Source organism: Chelonoidis abingdonii, chromosome 1 (genome assembly GCF_003597395.2).
Source record: "Chelonoidis abingdonii isolate Lonesome George chromosome 1, CheloAbing_2.0, whole genome shotgun sequence".
Taxonomy (NCBI): domain Eukaryota; kingdom Metazoa; phylum Chordata; order Testudines; family Testudinidae; genus Chelonoidis; species Chelonoidis abingdonii.
The window spans coordinates 217,444,861-217,459,577 of record NC_133769.1 but is presented as its reverse complement, the minus strand read 5'-3'; the positions used below and the strand labels follow the sequence as shown (position 1 = coordinate 217,459,577).

At 40.3% G+C, this 14,717-nt stretch overlaps 1 protein-coding gene across 3 annotated transcripts in view; it reads right to left on the bottom strand.

The window, feature by feature from the left end:
- CFAP47 (cilia and flagella associated protein 47) overlaps positions 1 to 14,717 on the bottom strand; it is a 761,390-nt gene that overhangs the window by 36,942 nt on the left and 709,731 nt on the right. For 2 of the 3 annotated variants that reach the window (XM_032799255.2, XM_075059737.1), the window contains exon 61: positions 2,291 to 2,462. In XM_032799255.2, coding sequence (XP_032655146.1) covers positions 2,291 to 2,462 — 172 coding nt within the window. Of the gene's footprint in view, positions 1 to 2,290; positions 2,463 to 14,717 lie in introns of those variants that run through there. The other variant, XM_075059740.1, reaches the window with a different exon arrangement.

Sequence of the window (14,717 nt, the reverse complement as noted above, 5' to 3'; positions counted from 1 at the left end):
TCCAGAGAGTGGCTCCATAGTCCAGTACTTAGGGCACTCACCTGAGAGGTGGAAAACCCATACTCAAAATCCCTTCTCCTCAAGCAGAGTGGGGAATTGAACTTGAGTCTCCCACATCCCAAGTGAATTCCCTAAAAAAAGGCTAAAGGTTACAAGGGAGGCTGTCCCCTTCTCCCCCACTTAACTGTTTTGTGTGGCATTAGGCATGCTTTAAGAACGCCTGGTAGATTGGGCTCCACAAGCAAGGTAGGTGAAGGAGTACATATCCTCACCTGGTTAGAGGATTGTGACGGGACTTAGACATGAGATAGGTATCCATGCTGAAACATTATGGTCATGGCCAGAAGCAGAAACAGGTGCTATGGAGACTTTTACAGCAAAAACGTAGCCCCCTACAGGGTTAGGTGGCAGCTTAGCAGGGGTTTTGAGGCTCTCATGGCACCTACAATTTTGAATTTAGGCCCCATAACTCCCACTTTAGCATCCCAAATTCTTTTGTAGATCTGGGCCATGGTTCATAGTGTGTTAAACTAATCTGTTAGAACCAAATATTTGAGATTTAACTTGTGCTTCTGAAGAAACTAAGGATATAATAGGTTTAACAGTTTGAGGTGGGTATCTTGTGTCTTGCTTTGCTGTACCTTGTCAGATGATGCAATAAATGCTATGGACACTGAGCTGATACAGAAACTACTTTTTACCCCAATCTTTCTACACACTGTTTTATGGGTCCCAGATGCTAGAGGTAGAGGAACTTCTCAAATCTAAATGATATCAATGAGAGGATTAAGTGTATTTTATATAATAAATGAAAAGTGGCTGCTCCTCTGTTAAATTTCCTTGATCTCTGCTATATTTTGTTTATGGCTAGCCTAGCATGTGTCCTGAACTTATCAAACCATCTCTCCTGTTGACAAATTGGTTTTGATCAAATCATATTTTAAAATGAGATATGTATGAAAGATACTGTTAGTGACCTCAATAACTTACAGTTAAATTCAGTGGATGCAACATTTGTGTATTCAAGGGTAATTGAAGGTCATTTTTTTCATAAAGCCAAGGATAGGATTCTTATACCAACTATCCAGTCTAAAGGCTTTTCCAGAGTACTGCACCCTACATTAGGTACGGCCACCAAAGAAGAAGTAGATACCCATGGTTTCTTGGAATTCCCTTTATCATAGGGCTTCAGATTCACCAAGATTAAAACAAATTAGGACTGTCAATTAATCACAGTTAACTAATGTGATTAACTCAAAAATTGATTGCAATTAAAAAAATTGTGATTAATGGCAGTTTTAATCACACTGTTAAACAATAATGGAATACCAATTGAAATTTATTAAATATTTTGAATGTTTTTCTTCATTTTCATATATATTGATTTCAATTACAACACAGAATACAAAGTGCACAATGTCACTTTCAGGTGACATTGTAAATAAGAAGTGGGCAGCATTATCTCCCACAAATGTAAACAAACTTGTTTGTCTGAGTGATTGGCTTAATAAGAAGTAGGACTAAGTGGATGTGTAGGCTCTAAAGTTTATGGTTTATTTTTGAATGCAGTTATTTTTTGTACAAAATTCCACATGTGTAAGTTCAACTTTCATGATAAAGAGACTGCACTATGGTACTTGTATTAGATTAATTGAAATACTATTTCTTTTGTTTCTTTTTTACAGTGCAAATATTTGTAATAAAAAATAAATCATACAGTTTGTATTCTGTGAAATCAATATATTTGAAAATATGGAAAACATCAAATATTTAAATAAATTGTATTCTATTATTAACAGTGTGATTAATCGTGATTAATTTTTTTAATCGCTTGGCAGACCTAAAACAAATGTTAAAAAATAAATACACAAACACATAGGGACACTTTTCCAAGAGAGGTAGTCTCTCCTGGCTCCTCTGGATGCCATGAGACTTGGATTTTGATACTGCTATAAATTATTAGTTGATGTTGCTAGGGCTGTACCATTGCCAGTGCTCCACTGTCCTTAGTACAGTGATACACACATAACCAGAGTAACAACTTCACAGAACCCTCCCAACCCACGTCTAAGATGAACCACTGGCAGTTTTTAATATCAAAGCATCACAATGGAAAAGGGCAAGTAAGCACACCGAAATGTTTATTGTTAGAGGAAAAACAGAGAGAGGCAGAGCAGAAAGAGGGACATATGGGACAGAATTGGAAAGACAAAGGAATTGCACCCAGTACTGCCAATAAGTCTCAAAGCAGATAGATATGGATGCTGTAGAGGTTCAGTGTCAGACTTACCTCATTGGTTTGTTAGGTGCAAATACTATATTGAAAGTCAGTGTTATAATCCCGGACTCTGCATCCCGATCTTTTTGCACCAGATTTATAGCCACTGAAGACTCTAGCTGAGATTTAACTTTATTAGATTCATATTGAATTTCATACAGAAATTCATCGGTTGTAGAAAAACCTAAATGAAACAAGCACAGAAGATCAATTTGTGAATGTTCTAAATGCAAGCATTCTTCTTTCTAACAGGATTATAATTGTAAAGATATGTTTTGGTACTGGGTATGACATATATCAATTAATAAACAGATAGGTATCTAAAAGTGGAGACCTTCTGGTTGAACAGGGAATTTCACTACCCTCCATTGGTGGGTGGAGAATCTCAGACAAAAAGAGAGAGGAGAAAAAAAGGAAAAATCAGTCAGGAGAAGCTTAATGCTTATACTTCTGATCTGATGATCAATGCTCTGGTTACCACTTTCACAGGCAAGAGAGGTATTTCTAATTAATGAGACAAAAGTAAGTTAGAAGAGCATCATGCTGTTTGCTGCTAATGCCACTAGGGTACTATCCAAAAATCCCTCATTTAGAACATCATTGTCAGTGCTGGTTGCCAACCAGAGAAGCAGTTGCTGTACTGAAAATAGTAAAGGTGTCACTCGCTGTTTTCTCTCAACCACTGTAGAATCTATTAAAAGGCCATGAAGCAATGTTGTAAGATTAACCATCTGAACACCCTGAAGCAAGTATTACAGCTGGTAAAAACAGCAGCCTGTCCTTACGAGAATCTAATGTGTACCCTGGGCTCTATTAAGGGGGAAAATAATTGAATAATAGGGAAGTATGTCGCTGATCCACTTAAATTAGAAGTATTAAGGGCCATGTTTCTGGGCTATCCTAGCAAAAAAGATGTGAATTATACTGGGAGTGGATTTTTATTTGGCTTTCAGATCCCATATGAAGGACAAAGAGACATGTGTAGGCAAATAATTTAAGATCCCTATAGTTCAAAGAAAAATTCAGGAGGCAGTAGCAGCCAAAAAGGCACCTGGTCCCTGTGGGAGTTCACCAATGCTGGGCCTGTGCCCTTTGCCTCTGGCTTTGATTCCGGGAAAAAAAAAAAAGAGTGAATACAGAGAGTAGTACACCATGTGCCTTACCCCTGCGGCCCCTCTGTTAATAACAATATTGATCTTAATCTATGTTCAGTTTGATATTCCTCATTTGATACAGCAGTAGCCATGATAAAGAGATGTGGCCAAGGCGCACAGTTAGCAAAGTGTGACATTAAATCTACATTTCAGTCCATCCCAAGGATTTTAACTTTGTTTCCAGTTTGAAGGTTACTACTGTTTGGATTGATATTTGCCAGCGGGCTGTTCCATCTCTAGTTCAGCTTTTGAGAAGTTTAGTACAATGCTAGAATATTGGGCTCTGAGGAAAACAGGCTTACATAGTGGTTCGTTCTCTTGATGACTTTCTCTTTGCAGGAAAGTTGGGAACAGGCAAATGTGCCCACCTATTGAGTGCTTTTCAGAAGATGGGTGCACACTTGGGTGTCCCACTGGCCTCTGAAATGACAGAAGGGCCAACACACAAGTTGACATATTTGGGAACTGAGTTAGTCCAAATGCAAGGTTTATCACAGCTACCCACGGAGAAGCTGGATAATGTAAGGGTGTTAATATGGGCAACATGGAGTGCTGGAAAGATTAAACTCAGGCTAGTGGGCATTCCTGGACTTGGCCATCACTAGGCATGCCAGGGTTTGCACAGACCTTGTTATTTACAATTGTAGGAGACATTGGGAAGAAGGTTGGGGTCCAGATCCACATACATTCTATTATGCATTGGGACTACATGCGGGCAGCCAAGTCAGTAGGTGGATCGTATCCGAGCTTCAAGGCTGAAGCCATTTGCCTTTGGTGGTATGGCAGATGGGGTATGAGTTGGAATCAGCACACGCCCCTGCTGCACTCTTTGAGGGCTGAGCCATAGCCACATGTCCTGATTACTTGCCTGGACAAAAATGGTCTTGCAAGTTGCACTGGCTTAAATTTAAGGATTAGAGGGATGTGAGCTGATTATGCATTTATGGCCTCACACTCAATCAGTTTGGTCAGAGATGCTTGAAAGATGAGTCTGGTGGGTGGCCATTGAGCCAGCCTGCATTGACAGGGTATGGAAAAATATGAACCATGAGGTAGCCAGGATAATTTTGGGAGGAGTAGGGGCGGTGATAACACACAGGGATATCAGATACAATGGCCCTGAACTAGTGACCAGTGTGAGTAAAAGCTAAAATGACCAGCTTCCAGAGCTAAATGAGACCCAGGATTGTGCAGTTGGACCTTGTGCTCATGAGAGGGAAGAGCTTTGAGGACTGAGGTTCCCCCTATTCATCTTTGTGGCCTTTGTCACTCCACCTCCCTTATGCAGGTGCCAAACAAGTTTCATAACTGAACTGAGTCCATAGGGAAGACTGGGAAGGGTCTACCCTAAGTTGTTCTTTGGTTGGTGGTAAAAGCCCTGTAAGCCACCCTGTAACCAATTACATGCTTGGTTCATGAGAGCTGGGATGGACAAAGTGCCTCTTTAAGTAAGCATTTTTAATTCCATAATTCCTCTATGCCTGCAAAATAAATCAGTTTGTTATCTGATTATCATATATATGCTTAACTGATTTAATGTTGCTAAGCAGTGCATCCATTACCAGCAACTTTCATATGCTGAGTACAGAATGCTTGTACAGGATTATAATATAGTAGTTCCAAACTCTGTACTTCAATTATAAATGTGCTGTCATATAAATATATGGTCTCCAAGTAACACATATATAGATTTTGCTATCGATGAGAAAATTCTTGGCATCACTTTTTCCTTCTCCCCCTGTAATTCACACTTGGACATTAAAGTATGAATATAAATTCCTGTTCCTTTTCAAACTGATCTCTTAATAAGTATGGTGTCAAGGTGATGCACTCAAATTGAGAGACAGTGCAAGGTTTGTTGTCATTCTTCTACACAAATGCCAGAACATGGAGATTCAGATATAAAAATTTAACTAAGGAAGGGAGAGAAACCACAACATCATTTGAAGCCTACCGCAGAGGCAAAATTGCGACTGCTGAACAGATGTTTCTTTCGGCAGTCAAATCACACAATACTGCACAAAAGATGCCTGTTTTATAGTTCAAACAGTTCAGATGCTAGGAAGAAAATGCTGTGGCTGGTAAATTGATTATTACATTCTGCTTTCAGTTTCTGAAAAAAATGTTGTTTGTTTTCCTTTCCACATTTGTATATGATGTTTGTCTTTTTAGTCACAAGTGATAAATATTTATTTTTCTGCTCAGGGCTAACTGTTTTATAACCTGTTCTATGTTCATATTAGGTATTCTGTTAAAATATTTTAATATTTACAACACTTGAGGAAAAACAATGTATTTATATGTGCCAAATACAAGTATTTGAAAGCATCTTTATGCCAGTCCCCTAGCTGGTTGTGAATCTACACTGCAAATCTAATTTATGGCAGTTAAAACAGAAAAATGTAATTAGATTTTCATCAGAGCTGCAAACCCTAAAGACTACCATAATATCATATTATGGAAACCCTCCGTGAATATGTTAATATTTGTTTCTAGACAGTTCCATGACACACATGCTACCTAAATGAAGTGGCAGCTGCTAGAGGCAAAAAAGGTTGTATATTATCACCAGAAAATTGTCCACGTTGTGTGACTAAATCAAATGATCCATGTTCTTTGAGCTCTTAAAGATTCCAGTTTTGATTAAAATGGTAAAAGAATAAAGCAGCAGGAGAGAAAACTGCCTTGGTTTTTAAAGTACTGCCATGTCAAACACATGTGGGCAATTTCACAGTTTTTACAAATCAAAATTTTACACCTGGTGTAGAAAGGTCATATTAACTATAATCATTCATTATTATTTTTCTTTTTAAAACCACTATTCTCTATTTACTGCCTAATACAACAGCCACTTTAGCTAGTTCAAATTGTAACACATTGCAGCCAACATGAAAATGCAGCTTAAGTAATCCATCCCTGTTTTGAAAGGCAGCAAGGTGGACAGAGCCCTGGCCTGTTTTCTATCCCTGGCTCAGCCACTGGTCCGCTGTATAACCTTGGAAGTGCCACTTCACCTCTCTGTGCCTCAGTTTCTTCCTCTAAAAAACAGAGGTCTTGCAAGGTGCTTAGCTCTCCATATGGCCCTGCTACTGTTGCTTCTTCCTTGGCTCTGAGTAAGAAGCATGGTATTGGACAAAGTTCTTTCAATATTTAATAGGAGTTTAGGAATTTAATAGAATGAAGGGGTCTCTTTCCCTTTATTTTGTTACTTTTGACTTATTAATAAAGTACCTGCCTGTAATCTTTTCTGTTATTTGATAAATACAAATTACTGCCCGAAGTACTGCTTTTGTATTGAGTAGACAAGGATTTTTAAGGCTTTTGAGTCGTGACAATTTAGAAAAAAATATAATTGCTGTTGAAACATTATTCATAAATATAGTTTACTGTTCATCTTAACTGATTTTGTTCTATGTTGTTTTTGAAATCTTTATTTTTTAAAAGAAATGTTCCTTTCTTATGCCGAGTTTACCGGCAGTCCTGCACGCATCGTTATTTGTGATGTTAAGTTATATTTTCTGAAAAGGATCATAAAACCTGGATTCTGAAGAGATGAAAGTTACATCATGCATTGCTCGTTCCACTTACTATCTTGAGTTTGTTCTGATTAGAATGTCATTTTAAAAAGGATAAAGATGAATTCTCTTGGATCTGTCAGAAGCTACTTCACCTATTAATATTTCAGCAAAAACTGGGAGCTGAAGAGATGCCAAATGGATGAGTTCTGTATGGGAGTGACTTCTCAAACCTTACAAGCTTTGTGAGAATGTCTAATTGAAATTTGCACTTTTGTAACTGTTAAATCTATCAATATTAGACACTCTTTCGAACTAACAACTCAAATTATTAAAAGGCCAGATGTGGCCCAAGAGATCTGAACCAATAAATTTTCTTTAATTGATCAGAGTCGTAGATCAATACAGGGTAAAGGAACTCTCCTCTATTTAGAATTCTCAGAGTATACTTCCTCTTACAGAGCCACACTCTTAAAGAGTACATATTGTCATCAGACATTCTGAGCTCTCTGGCAGAAAAGTAATTGTTGGGCCTTTCCATCAATTCAGAATGTCTTTGGAGGACTCAGACAAAACAGAAGAGGAGGCGTGAGAAACAGTGTACTCAAGCAACTTTCCTTTCCTTTTGGAATTATCTTAGTAGATCCTCACTCTTGGTAGAGTGACCCACAGGATACAAATCCCAGGAAAAAGGCTGAGCAGTACTTCATAAATGAGAGAATTGCTCTCCCACAACAAGCCTCTGATTTCTCTCCTAAGGTAAGAAATGGCCATTGGTTGGAAGTGTGAATGGAACTCCATGCAGCAGTTTTACAGATTTCAGTTAGACACATTCCTCCAGTATGCTAGAGATGTTACCTTAGCCCTAATTTATGGAGTCCACAGGACATCTGGTACTGCTTAGTCATAATATTACAGGGTCTGATAATATTTAGAACATCTCTAAAAAGAGATTGATTTCCAGTTGGACTAACTCCCAAATACCACAAATAACCCTGGAGCCTTGCAACAGCTTTTCTCTTCTAGTAATAACTCAGTGCCCTCTTACACAGTTCAGCTTTCCTGAACAGTTTGTGGGATCTGGAGCAAAAGAATGGAAGACTGTTGTGCTGATTATGATGGAATTCAGAAATCACCTTGGGGAGAAGTTTCAAGTGTGGATTCAGTACCACTTTATGAAGCACTGTGAGATCACCCTGGCTCTTTGTGCTCAGGAGGGTATAAAGGGCAGAGTATTTCTGCCCCTTCTTCAATTCCTTTGTGCCGGAATGCTGATGGTAGACTCCAATGCAGTAGGAAGGAGGGCGGGTCATCGTGGACATATGCAACAGATCTCAAAGAACACCAGTTACAAGAAGGTGAGTGACCATTTTCCTTCACTGAGTGCTTGCATACATCCCTTACGCTGTACGTTAGCCAAGGCAGTGAGACTTGGTGTCTCATTGGAAGAAGGAACTTCAGGATTGCTTTTCCCATGATCACATTTCTCCTGGATGCAGAGATAAATACACAGTGTCTTGTAAATGTGTGAACAGAAAACGATGTCACTGCCCTGCAGATGTCCCTGAACGGATATGTGCCACAAATGCTGCAGAGGCTGAATGTGCTCTACTGCCTGTAGTGTTCTGTAAGTCTTCTAGGAGGTGTTATATCTTTGGCAGTGTAGCACATGTGATACTCCATTTTGAGAGTCTCTGTCCTGTAATTGGTTATCCTCTCAGATGTTCTAAATAGGAAACCAAGAGTTGAGTGGAAACCCAGCGGGGCTTTGACCCCATCCAGGTAAAAGGCCAAAGTTCAGTGCACATCCAGAATATGCATGGTTTGTTCCCTTGTGTGAGCTTGTAGCTTTGGGAAGAAAAGTAAGTACAGACCAATTCAGGTGCAAATCAGGTTCCATCTATGAGAGGAAATTAGGGTGCAGCCTAAACAGGATGTTGTCTTTGTAGAAAATGATGTGTGATGGGTCAGTCACAAGTGCATTTAATTCTCCCACTCAGCCACCAAGAAAGCTTCCTTTGCCATATTATCTTAAAGTTTCAGCTAAAACAGTTCAAGCCATTTCAAAGGATGAGATTAGAAAAAACAGTGTTATACCAATGTTATGCCAACCACTGCTTCCTTAGAGCAAAGATTTTTAAATTTGGTAGGGGAGTGAATTTAAATTTGGTTGAAGTGAACAGGAGGCTAAAGACTTGAGTGGAAGGTCTAATAAGGGAGGACAACACTAAATTCAAATTTCAAGGCAGTGCTGGATCCCAAATAGGTAGGAATAGTCTATCTAGACCTTTGAGGAGGCTGATAGATTTCCAAAATAGTTCTACTATAGATTTAAGGGTAAAATGCTGTGATAGCAAACCCAGATGCACACTAATGGAGCTGAGGTCTAGACCAGACTCCTAAAGATGTAAAGGATAGAATTGTTCGAAACTTTGTCTGAATCAGCAACACATTATGGAACAGCGTCCAGAGATGGAGAAGCACTTCCATTTACTCGGGTAAGCAGCTCTTGTGGAACGCTATCTGCTATTGAGGGCGACATTCTGGAGTGCCACAGACAAGTGAGCATCCTTTGCATTTAACCACTGATGACCCATGGTGTGAAGTGCAGAATTTGAGTGCAGAACCCACACATGGTTCTAAGTTACGAGACTTCTGGCAGGCATCAAGAGCAAGGGTCTCCAGTAGATAGCTTGTATAGATTGGAATACCACAGATGCATTGGCCAAGCTGAAGCTATAAGGACCATTCTGCCTCAATCCTGTTTCAGCATGAGAATAACCCTGGGAATCAGGGTTACTGGTGGACAGGCACACAGAAGATCCTTGTCCCATGGAAACAGAGCTGTGACTTGCCTTTGAATAGAACTAGGGGCACTTTCTATTTTGCCAAGTTGCAAACAGATCCACCATCCAACCCCCTCCCCGCTCCCAATATGAAATACCAAAGCTAGAATGGCTGTGTTGTGAAACCGTTCATAGTCTAAGTTGAAGGATCTGCTCAGGCAATCTACCAGTATATTTTGAACATCCAGTGAGTGAGATGTACAGAAAGTAACTTAGCTCCATATGCATAGATTCCACAGCTTGACTGCCTCCTGGCAGAGGCTGCCTGACCCTCCCTCTCCCCCGCCTTTTTGTTCACATAAAGTACCACTGTGTTATTGTCAGTGAGCACCTGAACAGTTTTGATCTGAATATGAGGCATAGACTGTTGATATGCATGGGATATTGTGCACAACTCAAGGACACTGATATGTAACCTGGCCTTGCCGGCAGTCCATAAACCCTGAACCTGAAGATTGCCCAGATGTTCTCCCCAATCCATGGTGGAAGTGTCTGTTACTGAAATCAGAAAAGATAAGGGGAGAGAAGGGAACACCCATGCATACATATGAGCTCCAAGATGACAACACCCTGTCGAGGATGCATACCAGCTTACCTGGTGGTGATTGATTGAGGGAAACATGCTGACTTGAGCCATGCTTGCAGTGCTTTGAGGAAAAGCCTGGAATGAGGGATCACGTGTGTACATGCAGCCATGTGAACTAGGAACCTAACACAATTCCTTACTTTGGTTCATGGGTGATCCCTGAGTGAAACACACAAGTCCTATATTGTCTGGAATCTGGAAAGAGGCAGATATAACTTGTCAGAGGTTGAGTCCAGGAGTGCTCCAGTAAACTCTATTCTTTGTTAAAGGCAATAATGATGACTTTTCTTTATTTTCAGGCTCAGAATGCTGAACAGATGGAGCACGTGATTGATAGCCATCTCTAATAGGTGTCTGAAGTGACCCTGAAACAACCGATCATCCAAGTAATGAGACATGTGGACATCTCTCTGTCATAGGCAGGCTGCTAAGAATCCCCATGGGCTGCAACCAGGAAGAACAGCCCGTAGTTATTATCCTAGCCATGGCCCTGACAGCAGCAATGCCATGCCCAAGGAAGCATGAAGAGTTGATTGAGAGACCAAATGACATTTTGCAACAAGAGACTGAAACTGCTCCCTAGAACTTTCTGGCAGTTTATTCATGAACTGAGAGATTGCCTCCTAATTAAAATAGTCATATCTGGGAATTAAGACTGGTTATTGGCCATGTGGAGCTATAAACTTAAAATACATCTTTCTCCCAAAGAGATAAAGCTTTTTTGCATCTTTTCCTTAACACCATTGATGACTCCTCTCCTTCACCGCAACCACTACTAATGAGCCTGGCATAGGGTGTAACAGAACTGCTCAAACCCTGGGATGAAACGTAGTATTCACTTTCTGTTCATTGGGCCATAGGTGGAAAGGAAGAAGAGGTTTATAACAGAGTCTTGGTAGGCTGCATGATGGCCTTGGGTATTCTTCTCCACTAGCTCCACTTGTGTACCAAGAGAAGAAGCCATTCTTTTGAGGAGCTCCTGGTATACCTTAAAGTCATTCAATGCCAAGGAGGATGCCAACAATACCAGAGTGTCATCCATTAGTAAGGATGATACATTAAGGGGAGGCAAAGGAGAAACCTCCTGAGGTTTGGTGCCATGATACTGGCAAAGGCTGCTGCTCCAAAGGGAGTTGAGGTAAGTCCAGTATACTGATATCATAGGTTGATCAGTACCGACCATCACAGGTCTCTTGGTACTGGTGGTGAAGACTCTGTCCTCAGTATAACTAATGAGGAGACTAACAATACTGGGCCTCAGTCATGCTGCCAACATATTCCAACCCCAGGCTCTACTCTTCTCTGATCTCCATCCATATGTAGGAGAATGTGACCTGGAGGAAGCCCTGGACTCTTGGTAGCATGAGACTTGAGAAGCCACCTCTGATTCCAACAAAGAATAGGAATATTCTGAGAGCCAAGGTGGTGTGTTAACAGGGCTTGTGTCTGTTTGTTCCTCAGAGACGTGACCAGAACCTATTCCAAGAACACAGCACTGGCGGAAGCACGGATGCCTTCCTAGCTGATGGTATCATGAAACAAGGTGGAATCAACACCAAGGTGGAGGATGACAAAGTGGTACCAGACCCCTATGGTTGATGGGATCACAGCACAGTGTACTAGAGCCGAGGAGTGTGGTACCTGCACTCATGCTAACCAAGGGTCTTCACCCTGGATCAGCGGCGCACTGAAAAGCATAGTAAGTCTCTGTCCACTGCATCAGCCTCTGGCGTTATTGGTACCTGTATTAGTGGCTGTCCTACTGTGATCAGAGATGTCTCATCTGTCTCAGATGGTGAAGCAGTAGCTGCAGTGGCCCCTGGGAGAGTACCAGAGTTAATGACTCAGGTCTATCAGTATGAGTCACATCCAGGCAGTGGTGAGCTGAAGGGCATGCTCTATCATGGGTACCAGCATGACCATCTGTGGAGGAAACCCACATTCTGGTATTCCATGAGTCTGACACTGACTTCTTATGTTTGTGAGAACATGATTACTCCAAAGTCTTTGACCCTGAAGAGAGTCCCAGTGACAGGACTCTCCTGAAACCCCATCTGCCAGTAAAGCTGGCTTTGGGAAGGAGTCATTGAAGAGCTTCCCTTGGACAACTGAGGAGTTTAGATGCTAGTGTAAGGGCTGCCTTTATAAGAATGTGTTGAAGGTGTTCTTCCCACAGCTTTTTTTGTCCTGAATTGAAGCCTGGCAGATCGAGCTTGTATACCAAGCTGTCTCTTATGTGGCATAGGCTCCCCTGCTACTCCGCAAGGCAGGCAGGCCTGTCTGAGTGGAAAAAAAGAACCAAACCAGACAAATTATAATAAAAATAAGAAAATCAAAAAGAAAATATCAAAATAACAAAAGAAAAAAGAATACCACTAGGCAAAATAAGTAGCAAGAACTTTGTTCTCAAGAAACACGGAATACATTAGTTTCTTCTTAGCACTGGTGGTTGAAGGAGGGGCAGAGTGAGCTATCTCTGCCCTTTATATGCTGCATTTGAACACAAGGAGCCAAGATGTGGTTGGGGCTGCCTCTATGGGTACTACTAGGAAAACTCTCTGGCACTGGGCCACGAGACGCTCACACACGCCTCTCATGTAATGGACATATGAGAACACTTGAAGAACATTAAAGAGACATAAAAACCTTAAATTTAAAACAGATGTCAGAATTTATCATATAAATGTTAAAATATTAAAAAGACATTGTTAAGGTTGATAGGCATAAATTGAAACATCCTTTAAAAAGAAGAAGTAGATTCCTGAGTATGAAAATTCAATCAGCCTCCCCAAAATCAAGCTTGAAATGCTATTAAATTTTATCTTCTCTGCCCTGTGAGCCATTGGTGAGAGAACCAGGGTGACAGCTTTCTTCATGTTGGCTTACGTGTACACCTTGCATGACTATTTAAATACTAAGGTGATGGATACATCAGAAGATAGAAGGTGAGATCCTGGCCCCACTGAACTTAGTGGCAAAACTCCCATTGATTTCAACAGGCCCAGGCTTTCACTCAAAGAGTGCAGGATACACATGTTGTGTTCTTCTTCCACTCTGCCTGTCTGCTCTGTTGTCATCTAGCAGCTTGATAAAATCCCAGGAACACAGTCAGAATCAAGGAATCATCCAATATGTATACACATGCTTGAAAATTATAACAAAGGTGATGGAGATCTGATTTTCATAGACTCATAGAATCATAGAATGGAAGGTACCTCGAGAGTTCATCTAGTCCAGTCCCCTGCACTAGTGGCAGGACCAAGTATCATCTAGACCATTCCTGAAAGGTATTTGTCTAACATGACATGTATCTGTCTAACCTGCTTTTAAAAATCTCCAGTAATGGAGATTCCACAACCTCCCCAGGCAATTTATTCCATTGCTTTTAGGATCATCAAGACTTGAGTGTATTTCTTTAGTGCCATATATGTTTTTAAAACAGAAACATAGACCAGAAAACATCTTCAAACTTCAAAGTGCAGTTTAACTCTAAAAATGGTATTGTGCAGTTTCAGGTTAGTCTCTCAAATCTTCTCCATTTCGAAGGAAATGTACAAGTGTCAGGCCTATAAACTCACCTTGGCATCTGAAAATCAACCTGTTTCGTTCCCAGTTTCCATATCACCTTGTTATTGGAACTCAGTAACAAATCTATTGATGATGTGAGAGTCAGAAAATAATCCAACTCACTCACCCATAACAGTATTGGCTCTGGTCAAGAAGAGGTAAAATGACTCTGAATACACACAGGAAGCCGATCTTTTAAGTAAGGTGAGCCATTTTTACATAAAATCTTTTCAGAGTTGAGCTGCACTTTAAGGGTTGTTATTTTGTTTTATTTTTTTTTTGTGATGCATTCTTGATTTGGGTATTGCCAATAACTGGAAAATTAATTCCCTACGCTAAGTTGATATTTGACAAGTTTACAAAGAGGGCCAAAGCTAGAAACTGATAAAAGCCTGATTAAGCTTTTAAGTGTGTAGTTACTTCTTGTGGGAAAACAATGATACTTTTAAGAACAAAAAAGGCAATTCACTTGTGCTATTTTTGACACAGGTAAAGCTCTTAATATAAATGATTTGGATTAACAGAATTCTGCTATATACAAGACTTTTTTTCCCCAAAACTAGCTTAAGGAAGAGCAATGCTGCAGGGTAGCAATTTCATCCAATGCCTTGTGGTGATTCTATTAAACTATTATACTCAGCTGCTTATCTGAAACACTGTAATTATTAGCCGCATGTGCAAAGCTTCAAATCAGCTTATGTTTGCACAATGCAACTTTATTTGCATTTTTTTGTTTTGCCATTTTTACTCAAATTGGAATTGTGGAACTGG